Source organism: Simochromis diagramma, unplaced genomic scaffold (assembly GCF_900408965.1).
Source record: "Simochromis diagramma unplaced genomic scaffold, fSimDia1.1 OVJJ01000419.1, whole genome shotgun sequence".
NCBI classification, from domain to species: Eukaryota; Metazoa; Chordata; class Actinopteri; order Cichliformes; family Cichlidae; genus Simochromis; species Simochromis diagramma.
The window spans coordinates 4684631-4702444 of NW_024387244.1; the positions used below are offsets into that span (position 1 = coordinate 4684631).

The following is a 17814-nucleotide window of genomic DNA, read 5'->3' on the forward strand; positions in this document are numbered from 1 at the left end:
TATTCTCTCCCATTACTGCATAGCAACCAAAGTATCATACAAACCCCACCTCCTGGACACCCAACAACTAAAACAAAATGGCTGAGAGCACTGTTTCTGGGGTCACTTGTTAGAGAGGTGGGTCTGACGGCTACTAGATGGAAGAGCCATTTTTCAGTACCTGTATATTGCTAAATAAGCTTATCCGTGCAGTTTTTGGTGAGTATAATCAACTATGTTTGCGGTCAGGAAATGCACGCCTTATTTGTTAGGCATGAACTCCTCATGCTGCTGCTTCATTATAAGGAGAACACTGGAGTGCTGGTTTCTTTCTGTCTGCCTTGACAAAACCCGGGGTCTCCATTCTCCTTGTCCTATGACTCTCCTTCATAAGTTGCTTTCATAAAGGACTGGAATTTGTACAGCGTCCTTCAAAGACCAAGGTGGAAATAGAATTGGAGGTCTGTTGCAGACTTAAAGACAAGCTATGAAGTGCTTTTTTTGTTTGCCTGTGATGTTCCACAAAGCGCTATCTGGTGTTTGTCCTGACGTCAATGGTAGCCAGCCACGTTGGCTGTCTTGACTGTGCTCCTGAGAGCAGACAGGCATGTTTGGACTGGAGCTGAGCTTCTAGCCGAGACCTCTGGGATTCATTCGTTAGCCAGCTTTCTAGCAAGACAGTGCCCCTTTTCCTCTCCACCCCCCATCACACACACACACACATACATATATATGCACTGTCTAACGCTCTCCCCTCCCCTTGTTTCTCTCATAGTCTCTGTCCGTCTGGAAAAGGCTTGTTGTTACATGATCACTCTCGCCAATCTAGCCTCTGGCAGGCAGGGCGCACTGTATCATCCTCCGCCTCCTCCCTTCCCTTAGGAAACGGGCCCTATTTCAGGTGTTCCACTCCACAGCTCCCGGCTCCCAGCTACACAAGCTGTTCGCCCTCCTTTTCGGGAATTGTCAGGGAGACGGCGTGTCAGATGAAAGTGATGTAGCTGTTTGGTTTGGACGAGTGGAATTCCACACCTGAACGTTTAATTTGGGTCTTTCTCAAAGCTAACCACAAATATATGAGAGTGTCCGATGGAATTATAGTAGTTGAGATGTCCCCTGTCATTTTCCCTGCAAATGAGATGTCTGTGTTTGTGTGGGTTTGTGGCCTTTTAATTTCTTGCCTAAAAGAAGAGGTTCTGGTGGGTGGTGTATGCATGGAGACCCCATATGAGTCACATGGTCACACACATTTTTAGCTCTCATATACATGTGAAGGTTTGTGTGAGCAACTTCTAAATTGACTTTATGAGTCAACGACTGAGACTCTGAGACCTGGAGTGACAAAAATCAACTGGAGGCGGGAAAGAAGGAAAAAAGGTGTGAGGAAGCGAGCTTGCTTCTTTCGCAGGCTAATTTAAAACCTGCTATGTGGTGTTGGGAAGTAGGAGTACATGAATTCTGTCTTGTGGTTTTGAATAATCCACCCCAGTCATTATAAAGGCAATCAAGCCTCCTCTCTGTTTGTCTTGCTGTCATCACAGTTGGTCTTTTTCTCTCACTTTTTCTTGCATGTGCTTGTATACAAAGAAAAACGGTGATAAAGCAAAGATCCTGTTCATACTTGGCTCTTGGCGTCTTGGATGTTCCTTTCTTGGAAAGAAATAGAAGTACAGCTTTGCAGTCTCCTTTGGTTTCATGCAAATTTTGACCCTATGACATTCACTCTGACCAGCTGTGGAGGTACCCAGAAGTCATGGTGGTCGTTCCCTCCCCCTCCATGTCACAGCGTAAATTTGAGCAACATGTATCCGTTTAGCAGCAGTTGCATTTTCTCTGCAGATAAAATCAGATCTGTGCAGGGAGGTAAAAACTGATCTCACATGGTTCCTGGAAACAGGATTCTGACGCAAAGTGTGAAATGTAACCTGTTTGAACTGGACGTCGACTCAGCCCGAATATATTTGGATCTAGGATCAGAGGTCTATAACGGATACCCACAGGGGTGTCCCCCCCCCTCCCCACCTTCTAAACATTGGGTTGACGATCTCCCTTGGGGCTTTCGATTTGTATGCATGCCGCTCTGTGTGTTGTGGGTTGACAAACTGTCGACACTTACTCTTGACAGCTGTCAGTCACAGACACAGTCATTGTCTCCTCCCCCTCCTCTGGTCTTTTCTTCATCTCTGTCTCTCCCCCCACCCACCTTTTGGAGCAGGCCTCCCCATTAGGTCTCAAACACATGCACACCTCTTCTCCTGACCTTTTATGTACGGAGTTTCCTAGCGATGTCACATGTAGCCCCCTGCGCTGTTCTCCTTCTCACTTCACACCCCACCTCGCGCCTGCTGAGCGTATCGCCTCACCACGTTGGGGTAATCGTGGTGAGTGTGGATTGTCAATAAATCATTAGTGGCTGACTTTACATTCTGAGAAGTTTGAGTTTCTCTTTATCCAGCAGCGTATTTTATTCCGATTTTTGCTCTAGCCATCAGATCATCCCAACCCCTTAGTTCTTTCACCTGCCCCTCCTCTCCCTTCATCCTCTTTTTCCACATCATGTCAATACCAATGTCCAAAGGTCACCCTGGCAACAGAGAGGCAGCGGTCGATAGAGAAATAAATAAGCAGAAGAAAAGAGAGAGATGTGATGGAGGGCAGAGCCTGGTGATTCAGAGGGTTAACTACAGGCGAGCATCTTACAAGGACACTCCAAATATAAGTCCTTTGCTCAGAATTTTTTTTTTCTTTTTATATATTATTTTCTGTGCTTTGTTATTTATATACATCTATCCCTGTGCTCTGTTCTGCTTTTCTGTCCTCCCTCTCTCTCTGGGGACTAAAATCACATATGCGGTAGTGATTGTTGAAATCATTTGGGACAGGAGCGCCACTTTGTATTTGCTAGTGCTGGCCATTTCTGCTTGTTTCCATTTAGGGAGAACCTGAGTCATTATTGCTGAGTCTTCAAGACCCACTGAAGCTTTGTGACTCCTGAATCACACTCACTTGGGGGAAAAAAAGTAAATAAATACATGTCAGACTCTCGTTGCTTGGACTTCAGCAGCAAGTCACAATACACAGCATGAGAGCCACAGGCATACAGGAGGACGACAAGAGAGGTTTTGTTATTTAGCACGAATATTCCAGCCGAGTCGTGACAACTCTGTACTTGTTAGTGTGTGTGTGTGTCCATCCAGGCCTTGGGTGGGTCACTGAAGGCCCCCGACACTTGGCTCCAGTTAGCTGTTGCCAATGCTCCAAACATGGGCATCCTTTCCTGATCTGCTGCAGATTCACAGACAATTGACTATTCTGTGTTTGAGATGCAGGCGGGGTGGATTTCCTAAACGTGGGACTGATTTTTCAGGCCATGGGCCAAACAGAAGGGTGGCCTTTGTCTTTGAGCTGAATAACCCTGCTGACTAAGAACGGACTGAGTGGCAATGGGAAGCAAGGAATAGTGGGTTCTATTTGTGTGTATATGTGCGTTTTCCAGTAGGCCTCCCTATCCATTCCCCGCCAACAGAAGTAAATAGATGACTATTACAGACTAGTGTTTGACTGCACGATGAGCTTATGTGGTGTGTCTGTGTCTCTGTGAGAGGGGTAGCTCAAAGAGCTGTTGTGTGCACTGTAACTGGCATCCATGGCCCAGATTGTTCATTTACTAAGAAGGAAGTCTGTATGCATGGGGAGCCTTTCTAGTTCCATAGTTTTTTACAGTGAACAGTTGTAAATGCCAGAGTGGCATTAAATCTGGATATAGAGCATCATATATTAAGTTAGACTTTGTCATCTGGCTAAGCTGTGTTGATACCTTGCATAAAAGCAAAGACATTGAATCACTTAACCCTTTTTCCCCTTTCTTTATCAATAGGTCAGTGACTTCCTGTCTGGTCGCTCTCCCCTCACCTTGGCGCTGCGTGTAGGTGATCACATGATGTTTGTCCAGCTCCAGCTGGCAGCGCAGCAGTCCGGTGGTCCCCAACTCCAGCACAGGCACCTCATCACCCGGGGAAATTCGGAGGGACAGCCCCGGGTTCCCCACACTCACCCGCACTCTCATCAACACCCCCAGCATCCACATAATCACCCCAGCCCCCACTTGTCCCATCCTCACCCTATCCCCTCCTCCCCTTCTTCCCCAGGATCCCCTTCTTTTCCCCTGCCCTCCACACACCTCCAGTCCCTTCCTCCCATGTACCACCAGTCGCCCTCCTCTGCTCACTGTAGCCCCCCTACTCCTCCACCACACTCCCCTCGCCCATCCCATGTCCCTGGGGGTCTTTTCCGCTCGCCCGCTCATCATCACCACCACCCCCACCACCACCATCATCACCACTACCACCAGCCTTCCTCAGGCCAACCCAGCCACGAGATCGGCCAGGTCAGCCCTGTAGCCCCAGTCCTCTGCCCTGAGGTAAGCCTCAAGAAAATATTCTTATAATTCTTCCTAAGTAGTGTTTTGTTTTTTTTCTTTAATAATAGCCAATCACAGCATAGGATTGGTAAGATATTGTCTTATATTATTTTCTCAAATAAAAGGATTCAGTGGTAAAAGTAGGTACATCTTTACAATACATAAGAAAGGCACAGGCACTTGGGCTGCCATGAGAACGATAGTGGATGGGTTATGACCATTTGACCCAAGTGCCATCCTCACAACTAAATCATTCTCCATTAAATCAATTAGATTAATGGGACATCCTTGTAGCACGAGGGTGAACCCGTGGTTTAGTCAGCTCTGGAGAAGCGTTACACGTGATTTTGCGTGCGTGTGTGTCCAAACCACAGTACATTTGTTCATCACTGGAGTACACTGTGCTCCCCAAATGCATGCAAACAAGCCAGCACATGCGTACACCATGAGAACACAGCATTCATATGACCTCAGTCTTCCCAGGGTAAAGAGCAGTGGGCTAAAATTATAGGAGCAAAAGTGTTCTGGTGTTGTCATTTAACTTTCAGCGTTATGCTCATTTGTTTACCTTGGGATAACTTCATGAACAGCTGCACACACACGCAGAAACACACTTACTTCTGTTCTTCAACCCAATGTGCTGTTTATATTTTCTGTACCTCCTTGAATAGTGAATGGTAACCAAATATCAGCGAACTGTGTGGGAGAGATGGTTCACTACAGGGAAAAACAAGGAGACAGGCCAGTTTAGTAGTGAGAAAACGGATATGGCTATTCCTCATCAGGCTTTCACATGCATGACAAAAAGACACATGCATACGCACACAACGCGTTTTCTTGGGGTTTCGCTTTCAGATGTCAGTTGAGCAATCCATGTTAAGCCAAAGTGAAGTTGTGAGGTGACCATCTTTAGTTTGATCACAGTAAAGTAACCAAATACCTTAAGTCTTAAGCTATATGGCATGGCAGCAAGCTTAAATTTCCTGTTGTCTGAGGTTTCTTATAACCATCAGCCTTAACTGCAGAGGTTAATTACACTGTGCAAATGGTAGTTACACCCAGAGGTAAAGGGTAAAGGTCACTGAGGGAGCTCCTGAAACAGTGATTTTGAGTTTTCACAGCTTTTACTGTAATAGATCATATGCCCTTGTATCCTCAAACATGCTTTGGTCTCACTTTATGCTCTTTTAATAACACTTTCCTTTTCCCCCCTTCAGGCTAACTGCAGTACCAACAGCTCCAACAGTGGCACCAGTTCCTCGCCACGCTCCCGTAAACCCGGCGCCATCATTGAAAGCTTTGTCAACCATGCTCCCGGAGTCTTCTCAGGGACTTTTTCAGGTGAGAAAACAGAGCTGCCATTACTGACTTATGACTTATTGCTACTTTAAGCATCAACTGTGCACATAGTGAGATCCCGTTCTAAGATGCCTCTTAGTAGAACTTGACAAAAATGTAACATTTTCTTCTCTGTTGGGCCTTTGTTTTAGACTTGTATGCATGCCAGTTTTAAATGTTTTAATTTTTAAAAAAAAATCAAATGATATACAAACATTATACAAAGAAATATGACACGCAAAAATTATAATATTATTTTGGTCTGTTTTGCTTCCTCTCACAGGCACTTTGCACCCAAACTGCCAGGACAGCAATGGGCGTCCCAGACGGGATATTGGGACCATCTTGCAAATCCTCAATGACCTCCTGAGCGCCACACGCCACTACCAGGGCATGCCCCCCTCCCTCACCCAGCTCCGCTACCAGACGCAGTGTGGTTCACCCACTTCCCCATCCCCCTCGCCGCCTCCCTCCCCTCCAGTTGCTGGCATGACGGGCCTCTCTGCCAAAGCTACCTCTGTGCCCGCCAGCAGCCCTCCTCCAGCTCTGCATCCACTTGTGCAGTGCGAGAGCCAGATTCGCATGTGCAAACCCCCTGGTGAGTGACTCCACTCCACTCCTCTTCTGCACATGCAAACATGTCATGAGCACAAACAAAAACACCCCCTCACACATTAAGTCATTGTGCATACCTTGAAGCCCTTATGAAGCAGATGTTCCTGCAGTTGCCACAGCTTTGGAGGAATGTGTGTGTGCATATGTGTGTAAAGTTGCATGCAATTTAGAACCCTGTCAGTGAGTTCTGCATTTGCCTTGCAACCTACTGAAGAGTTCATTGTTATCTTTGTCTCTGTTTCTGTTCTCATATCACATCATGTTTAGCTCAGTTCTGTTGGGATGCTTTTACATCATTGTTTTCAAGTGCTTATTTTCATCTCTAAAATACTGACAAAGCGAGAACAGAAAAGTCAGATTAAAGAACAAAAACAGTCATGCATATGTGTCTCTGGAGGTTTTGAAGCAGATGAGAGAAGAGGAAGAGAGTGGAGGGGGAGGGGGGGTCTTCTTAGTAATGCAATACTAGCTTCTCCAGACCTGTTCAGTCAGGCTTCACTTGTCAGGCAATGGAGTTGCCTTTTTGTCTTTGTGAGCTGAGGGGATAGGTTTTACCCCTTCAAGCCTGGGCTGGGCTGTGTTTATATTAGAACAGGTTTGGGGTGATGTAGCCTACCTCCTAAATACGGGCTGCAGCTTGGGCATGTATAGACCTCAACATACCCACGAGAGTTTGGTCGAGGCAGGTGTAGAGTTCAGATGATGCCATTTAAGGACTGGGCTGGGATGTTTTAAAACCTCCTTTCCTTACAGCGACACAGGATGTTGTGTGTCAAACAGATGTCCAGCGCTGATAACATCCAGTCAGCATTGTAAGCTTGGCGTGAGTGCACTGAGGAAAACATCATTGTCCTCTGCCTCCTTATCTCAAGCTAGTCTTCAATGAGCTGCTAAATTTGCACAAAATTTACCAGCGTAAGTAGAATTGTCTTGTGGGAAGGATTGTAGAAATTGATTAATTAATGTTTAATGTTTTCTTCTCTTTGGAAAAAGCAAGAGCATACATACCTATTGTTGTAGGCTGGCTTTGTTCCTTGTTTTCTGACCTTTAGTTGTGAGCAGAATGAAGGATTTCAGTTGTCGCTTCTAAACACTGACTCGCTGGGAATGTCCAGTATTTCACTGCATCACCCTTAGTGCATTTACAAGTGTTCAGTGAACAGTTGGAATAACACAAGCTTATTTTCCTAACTCAGGAAAAACCATTCCTTTACTGCCCCCACCTATTGACTCACCCCCACCCTACCCCTCTTCTCCCAGTCTTGTCATTTCTCGTCATCTCCGCTCAGCCCATTGCCACTGCCCCCCACCCCGATTTGCTATCCAAAAACAGTCTGTAAAATCCATCTCTCTGTCTTCCTCCTAATCACCCCCTTCTTTTTCCATGTCTGTGTTGTGCATCAATACATTGTCTGTGTTCATTTGGCCTTTAAATAGATTTATTCCAAAATGCAGCTCTGAAAAGAATTTGCTTTGTGAACTTGAGGCCAGAGAGAGGAGGAGGGGGACAACGCGGAAGATGGGGGTTGTTAAAACCACAACACTAAGCCTCCATTCATTCATTCATCATATGGGTGTTTATATCCTGTCCGTCAGTCCACCAACTGTCCACTCATTAACCAAAGGCAAAGAGTGAAAGAATAGCCTGTCTACTGCCATTTTCCAATTTAACTGGCCTGAACCAACTTCCTGCTCACAATATGCACTTCCAGAAAGCCTTGAATGGTGACCTGTCCAACTAAGCCTGGTTAAGACAATGATTGTCCTGGTGTGTTGTGTGAACAGGGGCTATGTGCCTGTTTGTATCCTGCTCTAGTTGGTGTTCTAAGTATGCCGATGACTACGCGGTCTCAGTCGGTCTTATCAGCCGACACCTGATGGAAGACTTACTGGACTTAACACCGCAGCTTAACTCTGCTTCACAGAAACCTGCCTTCATTCAGCTACAGGAAAAAAGCCTGCGCTTCCTAGCTGCCTGAATATGTGTGCGCAATCAAACTTGGGTTGAGAGAGCCTCTTGAAAATGTCACATAGCTTTTCTGTCTCCTGAGAGCCGTTACCTGTTGGTGAAGAAGAGGAACGTAAATAAAAAAAAAAAAAAAAAATGCACACACACTCCATCACAAATTTCCTGGTTAAAGGCTGTGGCGACTAGCTTGGTTTCATGGTTTTGCTATATAGTATTGCTGAGTTCTAGGGCTTTTTTTAGACCAGGACTTGTGTTGAATTTGAACAGGAGGGTTTTAGAATGGCCTGACAGGTTGATTGTTAGCTAAATTCCTTTGCTGAGTAGGCTGGACTTCCCCAGCATCCCCCCTACATCCCACTAGCCCCCTGCCCAGTCTAACCCTTTGTGTGGGGGCCAGGGACAGGGGCAGTATAGAGGGCACCAGCCTGAACCATTGTGGGACAAAAGAGGGGAGGGCTATGGGATTATAGGGCTGCCTTTTAGTCTCACTCCCACTGCAGCTGGCTTAGCTCAGGCACACAGAGAGGGGCAAAGCGGGGGCAAAGTTGGCTCTGGAAGCTTCTCCGAACCCCCTTCCTCTCTTGTGTCTCTTCCACATCCCTTCACCACCTCCTAACCCCTTTCGATTTGACATGTCAGGTCATGTTAGCTTTGTGCAGGCTGGGACTGCGCAAGCCAAAGGAAGAGGGAGGGTGGCAGAGAATGAGGGACACGCATAGGAGTCTTTGCCCTTAACCCCACTGCGTCCTGTATTTAAACCCTGACCTGCTTAGCCGAGGCATGGCGCATTATCCACTGGCAGGCTTTAGCTCCTCTCGTCACACACAGACATTTGCCGGGACACACGTGCACCAGTAACGTAACAAATGCCCCTAGCGATGCAGCACAGCACAGAGATACCTAGCAAAGCCAGCCAAGCACATCAGGTGCCCTTTCATTGTCGACAAGGAGAGCAAGAGGGAGAGAGAGAGAATGCAAATGAAGTCTAAAAGTCATTGAAGAGCTTGTGTCCCTGCAGGGCTGTCAGTGCCCTTTCAGCAGCTGTCAAAGTGCTCATATTAGCTCCACTTTGATTGGTTGCTTAAGAATATGTCCGATTTGTTTAATTTTTGCTTTCTAGTAAGTAGAGCTGGGTGGGTTATTTCCAGATGGGTTGGGTTTTACGGCTGAACTTTGCTCTGCAGACTTTGAGCTACTGCTTGACTTTGTTAGGTCAGGGAGATGCGGAGCATTTAATCTGAATGCACATGTTAGAAGCACTAATTTATACCTTCTCCAGGTAAAAGAGGAAGAAAAAGTGCAACATTAGTGATGTTCAGTAGTGGCAGAGTGGCACTATTCAATAGAATAGAATTCAATCTTCCAGGTGAATTCTATTCTACTCTATTCTAGTTTATTAACATATTATTTCCACACAATAAAAGGGTTAAAGCAAATTTACTTTCTGATTCAGGATCGTTACAGTATTTTTGCATGTTAGATGTGCCACTATTATTCCCAATTGTAATGAAGACTGGCTTCAAACAAGCACAGAGAGATGCTAAAAGAAACCAAGAGTGATTTTGCTGCAATGTGATTTTCTTTCTCTTTGTCTCCCTCCTCTTTCTTTCTGTGTCCGTCCACCCCTCCTTCTCTACCCTGGTTCCCTGGATGCTGAGCAAACACAATGTTCTCTCTGCAAGATCACAAGACTTATCAAGACAAACAAACAAACAACAGCAATAAGACAACTGCAAATGAAGGCCAATCTTTATACAATCAATAAAAGGAGAAGCTCCTTTAATCTCCCTCTCCGTCCTGCACACTGCAGCCCCTCCTCTCTTTTTCTCTTTCTCCATCCTCTGCCTCTCCTCCTCCACCCACCTTCTCCTCCCACCCTCCCTCCTGTTTGCTCCCTATCTCAGTCCTTGCTGTGTTGCTGGGCTGGGCTCAAAGGCAAGGAAAACTGACGCATCGATTATTCATAGATCACCCCTTCTTTCTCTATCTCTCTGTCTTTTTTCTGCCTTTCTCTGCAGTGCCCACTCTATTTACTACAAGGCTTATGTCAAAGTCTTTGGAGATGAGTTTGGGGAGGGCGAAATGTGCTGCTTCAGGTTGAGTTTTAGTGTGAAAGGCAGGCAGGGGAGTGGTTAAAAACAGAGAGGAGGGGAAAAAAAAAGAGCCTGGTGTTTCCTTCCTCTGGGTGCCCTTGACCCATCTTCTGTTTGAAATCTTCCACTGTGTCTAAGAAAAGATCTGTAGTTGCTTCCTCATCCGTCTTTTCTGTGCCACGGTGGGTTGTGTACGAGAGTGGATTCTCTCTCTTGCTCTACAATTCATTCCCTATGTCTTTTAGTCACCTCTTTGGGTTCTCCAAGGTTATTGTGCTCACGTCAAGCTCTAGTCTTTGCAGTGAGGCTCCAGGCCAGCCTTTGTGTATGTGTGTGTGTGTGTATAGTCTGTCCTTCTTAGCCAGCCCTAATAATAGCCCTAGTGTCATAAACATAGTCTGGAGATCCCTGCGGCCAGCTGTGTCCGGCCTAGCCGCCCAGGGCTCCGGTAGTGACGCTGATGAATGGCTACACACACACACACACTTAGTGTAGCTCCAAGCACATTCCCAGAGCTCTTGCCAAGCCAAAGGCCAAGACCTCCTGCCTCACCACCAAACTGCCCTTTAGTGTGTGTGTGTGCGCGCGCGCTTTTTTTTTTTTTTGTTTTTGTTTTTTCTTTCATATTGTTGAGCCGTTTTGGTAAATTACCCCTTTTAGAAAAAACAAAATCATGACTGAGGAACTACCTTCGTGAAATACAGGCAGGATTTAAACAGAGACACTCCAGACAAACAGATTTTCTATGTGGGCATGTGTTGGCTTTCTGCCATTTCATTGTTTATGGCCATATTTTGACAAAGCTGAAGGGCGGTTTCACTTTTGACTAGTCAGAGCAGGGGAAGAAGGTGTAGAAGGGGGACCAGAGAGGTAACAAAGCCTTGTGGCAGAATATATGGATGTCACATGGAGCTGAGGCAGCAGAACAATGGCTTTAATGTAGAAGACCACCCCCCATATCCCCCACCCACCCTGTGGTGTACCCCCCCCCCCCGTTCTCTGCTGATGACACATTGCCCTCACGCACAGCGTACAGAGCATCTGGATGCACGCATACATTTATATCAGGACAGAACATATTGACAGGAAGTGGAAAAACCAAGTCTGCCTGTGTGGCTGTGTGAAGACGTACATGTTTCTGTTAACTCTGAGCTGCTATTCACATCCTTTGTTTTCAAAAAGCACCATTGAGGCTGCTTAGTGGCAGTTTACTTTAGTATGCACTGGTAGACAGTGGTGAATATTTATTGCTGGAGAAAAGGCTCTGGGCTGCTCGATCCGATAAGCAAATGAGAGAAAGAGGTAAATTAAGCCCACACAGAGTCCGGAATTCATTCCGATGAAGGGGGGGGGGGGGGGGGGGGAGCAGAGGAGGGCACAATCGATTTGGAAAACTGACACCTACGGCTGATCCTTTACCCTCCACCCTCTTCCTCTGTCCTTTTCTCTATCCCCCTTGCCCCTGGGGTAGGAATTCCTTAACCCACACCACCAACCCCCACCTCCACCGCCAGTCCCCTGCCTGTCCCCTCCTCCTTTTTCTTCTTCACACTGCCCCACCTAGCTGTCTCTAGGGAGATATGGGGCAAGAACTGGAAGAGGGAGGGGCAGAAAAGGGGCTTTCTGTGTGCTTGTGTGTAAAGGGTGAAGGGGTAGAATAGGTGGAGTAGGGGGGTAAGGTCAATGAGTGGAGAGTAGGAAGCTAAAGCCATAATAAAGAAAAAAATGGAAGGGGGGAAAAAGAAAAAAAAAACAATCTTTGCTTTCCTCTCGTCTCTCTCCCTGCTTACAATTTCCATTCGCTTGCATTTTCTATTGAAAGCCAATAGCGTTGTCCTGGACCCGAGATGGATGGCTGCACTAGAGCTAAGGTTTAATCAATAGGTCTTTTTAATTTGCCATCGATCCACGTTAAAAGCTACTGTGGCTGTTGGGGTGTGTGTGTGTATGTGTGTGTCTGTCTGTCTGTCTGTGCACCTGTGACTGTGTGCAGCTGTGTGTAGTTCAGTGCACGGGTGTGCACATTGTGTATGTATTTTTGTGTGAATACATGATGTACCCAAATACGGATGTGAACGTTTGTGTGTGTGTGTGTGTGTGTGTTGCGGTGCATGCAGCAGGCGCAGGGATGGCCACTGTGCTTCGGTTTATTGACATTCTAGCCCATTATTTAATTATTTAATTCCCAGACAGATACTAATGGAGCTAGCTAATAGATTGCGGTTGCTTTCCCCTCCTTCTGAGGCCCTGAATATACGTATAAATGGAATTAGACTCGACTTGGCTGGTGTAGGAAAGCATTCACGGTGCAATGCAAGGCCGCTCCCTTGAGACTAGACTCTCCTATAGGCACATCAACAGCTAGAAATGCACTTAGGAGCAAATCCAGTCACTGAAGCATGCCATGGGTAATTACGTTTGTAAATATCATAGGCAGCTATCAGAAAGTATCATGTCTGTCAGGGGTTTGCATCTTTTTTGACCCTAGTAGGTATTTCAGCCTTGAGAAGGTCTCCCCCATTCACTGATAAGGGGATGAAATAGCACTGTGGAGGCTAATTATACTCTGTGGGGGAGGTTAACCACCAGATTCCAATGTTACATTGTGTGAATGGCGGATGTGTGTTTGTGTGCATTTGTGAGCCAAGGTTAAGAGCCTAGCATGTTTTAGCATTATCATCAGCTACACAGGCACACATATTAACACCCCCCCCCCCCCCCATTCCTCCAGAGCTGTTAAGAGAAAAGACAATTAAAAAAAAACAAAACAAAACATTTGCTATGTAAAGAAAAATACCTGACTGTCTTTCTACTCTTCTCTCCTGTGTCCAGGTGATCGTATACGTCAGACAGAGAACCGCGCAACCAGGTGTAAGGTGGAACGTCTGCAGCTCTTGATGCAGCAGAAGCGTCTGCGCAGGAAGGCCAGGCGGGACCAACGGGCTCCTTATCAGTGGCTGCCCAACCGCAAGGCGGGACGCAGCAATAGCAACAGCAGCATGTCCAGCGAGGGCTCCCTGGACCTGGACTTTGACGATTCCGTGTGGAAGCCCGATGTAAAGGCTGACTTGAAGTCCGAGTTCGTCATGGCCTGAACCATCTGCTCCCACATACGCATTCAAAGATGTGCAAAGCATTGCTTGGGATTTCCTTAGAGATAATTTTGAGGGAGCGGATTTGCAGGAGATGACATGTAACTTCAGAGAGGAAATCACAGTTTTCCTTGCGACAGTCATCTGTCACATGAAAACAGGCTCCTTGCAGACTCTAATCTCATTCTGCCCTTCGTGGGTGACCTTGTGAAAAAAAAAATAATAATACAGCAACATTAGCAAAAGAACTTTCTTGTGATGCTTGGATTTGGACAGGCAACTACTGGACTTAACAGTGTGCAAGACCTTTTTTTGGGGGTTTGATTACAGAGACCATACCTGTACTTGAGTATAGCAGAATTCAGTGGGTGGTGGTGGTGGTGGTATTTTCAGAATTTTTGTTTTTGTTTTTGTTTTTTTTCTTTTTAAATGCACTCTGGGGAGAAATGAAGAGATCCACACTGGACATAACAGGACAGGAGCACCAGAGGCTTCAGTGTTTCCTAATCAGAAGAAGGGCAGAACTGCCGGACTATGGATTATTTCAGTGGGCATTCTAATTGATCTCAAAACTCATCAACAAGAGTCCAGTTTTTACCTGTTACGGGGTGGTTAAACTTTTTCTTTTTCCACTTTTAAGCATATTATTATATTTTATAAACAAAAAATATGTAGCATTGTTCACAAAGCATTCAGGTTTTCATATAACAGTTCAAAGTAGTTTGCACATATTCTTGATTTATAACAGCTGGTCAAAATGTGCAAGGAGGAGGAGGAGGTGGGGCCTGAAATAGAATAAATAATAAATATGGAAGTATTGATATCAACCTCAGTGACATAGGGTATTGATAGGAATGATTAATGAATACACAAAATAAATGAATATTAACAGAAAGTGCTTTAGAGGATTTTAAAATCTTTAAAATGTATATGAAAAAAAATCTATTTTTATTTCTCTTCCTATCTGCTGTTTTCAAAAAACAGCAGCCCTTTGTGGCTTTAGTCAGATCGTTGACTACCAACAAATATGTGCATCCATTCAATCATTCATTAGCTCATTCATGCCTTTTTTTTTTTTTTTTTTTTGTCTGGCCACAACAAAAGTTACAGAAAGATCATTTTTCATGCAGCCAACCTCATGTGTTACAAACCTGAAGAGACTGAGGGATTTCGAGTTTGTGTACATAAATGTGACAATTGGCAAATGCTTGTTAGGGCGTGTGTGTGTGTAAGTTTGTTGTAAATTGATTTTTAGAATATCCTATGTTTTTGTCCAGTTGTCTTCTCTCAAACGACCCCATACGTTCTCAAATTTGTGAAGTTCAGCTGCCGTGAGCACATGGCCCACTACTTTGCAACATGACTGTATGAAAAAGCAAATTGGCTCCCAGTTTGATGCCCAATTGATGTGTACCTGTTATCACAAGTTCTCATAATGATGCCTCTATTTTTTTTATTTTTTTTTTTAATTTCTTTTACTGGCCAAGAGGGAGGCGAAATGGGGTCTTTATTTGGCATCATTATCTAGTGCCTCCACCAGTACATTCATTGACATATCAGGTTAGGCCTTTCACAGTTTTGCTGCTACACATGGGGACTTAAAATGTGGGGAAAAAAAAAACAAACAAACACGGGAGGGAAAAGTGACTTTCCTTTGCATGCAGAAGTGTGTAATTATGCTGATCTTTTTTCTATTGATGGAAGAAAAAAAACGAAACTGGTGCTGTGGAAATGAAGGTTAACAACATGCATGAATTTGTGAAGAAAATAAACAATGCTGCTTTTGTTGGCAAGGTTCTTTTGTAACGTTTAATTTTTTTCAATGTTAGAACAACCGTGTCCTGCTTAAGTATTACGACGCAAAACCAAAACGGATGAAGTTAAGTGTGGGCTAAGCTTTGTTGCTCGGCACTGAATATTTGTTGCGCGCAGTGAAGATGATGATGATGTGATGATGAGCAAAGAGCAACTGACTCTCTCTCTCTCAACTCCTTAAAAGCTGGTTCTTATCCCCAATGACTTTCAAGGACCCAAACAGCCTGCAAACTGTTAAACCGCCTCCCCTCCTCCCAGCCTGAATGCCAACAGAGGCTCACGTGGATGCATTCTCACAGGGAACCAACAGACCTGAGGATTTACAGTACTGTCTATCAAACCTACTCAAGAGAAGCGTCTGGTCTGTCTGTCTGATTGACCACCCAACCACGATTGCACTCCCAGAGATTGCAGTGAGAGATTACCTTTTTGGTGAACCTCATCTATATTTTTTTTTTTCTTTTTTTTTTTTTTTAAGTGGCCTTACCTTTCACTAAAAAAAATGAGACACTTGGGGACAAATGGGGGTGGGAATGTTTCCTGTTTGTTTTTTAAACTTTCTGTGCATATCGATGTTGGACACCGTTTTTGTCACCGAGGACACTGGGCATCTGTCGTTTAGTGCTTTTAGCTGGTGGAGTCTCTATTATGTCAAGGCTTCTGTGCCTTAAAATGTTGCCCTTGCAGTGTCAGTGTCAGATTTGAGCTTGTTATTCATTTTTTCCCCCACTTTGTTGGTTGATACACATGACTGCAGTATTTTGCAGCAATGAGAGTCGTAGATTTTCTGGGTTAAAGCTTGTTTGAGTGAATCAAATACTTTTCAAAAGTAGGTTTTGTTCCTCAGATATGGTCTTTGTCCCATTTCATTGTGTTGCCATGCTTGTTGGTCTCTGTTATTCAAACCACACATCCCTCTTAACCCAGTCCCCAGCTGCCAACAAGCTGCAAAAAAGCTATAAATCTGTGTAACTTTTATCTGAGGAAGTTTACAGCACAGAACGTAGATGACGAGAAACAGCCCAGATTCAAAATAAAAGGTCCTATAAGGACTTTCAAGACTACATGCACTTCCTGTTTCCTTGGATCCATCATTTTTAAAGGACAATTAAACCCCTGCCCCTCCCAAATGTTCATTTTGGGTTTTGTGTTTTTTTTTGTTTTTTTTTGGTTTTTTTGTATATGTATGAACTATACTCTGTGTGTGCCTCACTTCTGTGTAAAACTCAAAGATGAAACAAAACAAAAAAGATGACAAAAGCATTACAGAGAGGATTAAAAACAGTATGTTGGTGGAATTCTGATCACGTCATTTAAGTTGCCTGTTCTTTCTTGTAGCCAACTATTGAAAATAACAGGATTCAAGAATACAATTTACAATGTTCTAGCTCTAGACCGGTGTAGCACATGTGTGACTGTATTAATTTATAAAACCAAAATGGTAACTGTGAATTATGTATTTCTTTGTGCATTTTTAAAAAAAAATCAAACAAAAAACAAAAAAACGACAAAAAAAAAAAAAATCAGTGGAAAAGGTTGTTGGGACGTGGAAGCAGCTGATGTTCATGTCCGAGAAAGGGAAACTTTTTTTTTCTGGTGGAGTATAATGGAAACAGAATGTGTTTCTGAAAAAGAAAAAAAATGGAAAAAGCGAAAAAAATATATGAATATATTTTTTTTTCTTAAGCAATACATTTCAGTGTGACTTGTGATAGAACATTTTCTTTTTTTAGGTAATAAATAAATAACAAAATGAGTACATCACATTGTCTCCATGAGTATTCATTACTTACTCTTTTAATATGACTCAGTGATTTTCATCTGAGATCTGTTTCATGAGGTATTTTGATAATAATAATAATAATAATACTTTCAAAACACTCAAGGACACTGTACACAGCAGAATAATAAAAGCAACATTAAAGCAAGCAGTTTACACAATCATAAAAGCACAAGACATAAAAACAAATTTAAAATAGCAGAGTGGAGAGGTTATGTGGGATAAGCTATTTCGAACAAGTGAGTTTTGAGTTGGGACTTAAAGAGAGAGAAGGGAGTGATATTTCTTAAATCAGGAGGGTGGGAATTCCAGAGTCGAGGAGCAGAGCAGCTGAATGCCCTGCTCCCCATGGTGGCAAGACGGGGAGAGAGAGAGAAGATCTGAGACACCGAGATGGGATGGTGATCTGAACCCGATCAGAGAGATATGGAGGGGAGAGATGATGAATAGCCTTAAATGTATACAGGAGTATTTTGATGTGAGTGAAATATGAAAAACTTGAAATTTCATTGGTAAAATATTGCTACCGGTGTATCCAAATGCATTTCTACGTGTTTATCTGAGTTTTTAGTGGGGGAATTCCCCTTATAGTCTTAAACCACCTTGAGTGTGTAAGTAAAAGTAGAAAACCCCTATATAAATACTAGTCTATTTATTGTGTTGTATACATAACAAGCTGACTGGCTATGAAGTGGTAATACTGGAACTACTAG

At 44.2% G+C, this 17814-nt stretch overlaps 1 protein-coding gene across 1 annotated transcript in view; it reads left to right on the top strand.

Annotated features, from left to right (window-relative positions):
- Window positions 1-16965, top strand: part of midn (midnolin) — a 28850-nt gene extending 11885 nt beyond the window's left edge. Inside the window, exons 5-8 of the mRNA XM_040052667.1 lie at window positions 3857-4399; window positions 5617-5740; window positions 6021-6335; window positions 13247-16965. Of these exons, the coding sequence (XP_039908601.1) occupies window positions 3857-4399; window positions 5617-5740; window positions 6021-6335; window positions 13247-13509 (1245 nt within the window). The 3' untranslated portion in view covers window positions 13510-16965. The remainder of the gene's footprint in view (window positions 1-3856; window positions 4400-5616; window positions 5741-6020; window positions 6336-13246) is intronic.
- Window positions 16966-17814: the final 849 nt, after the last annotated feature.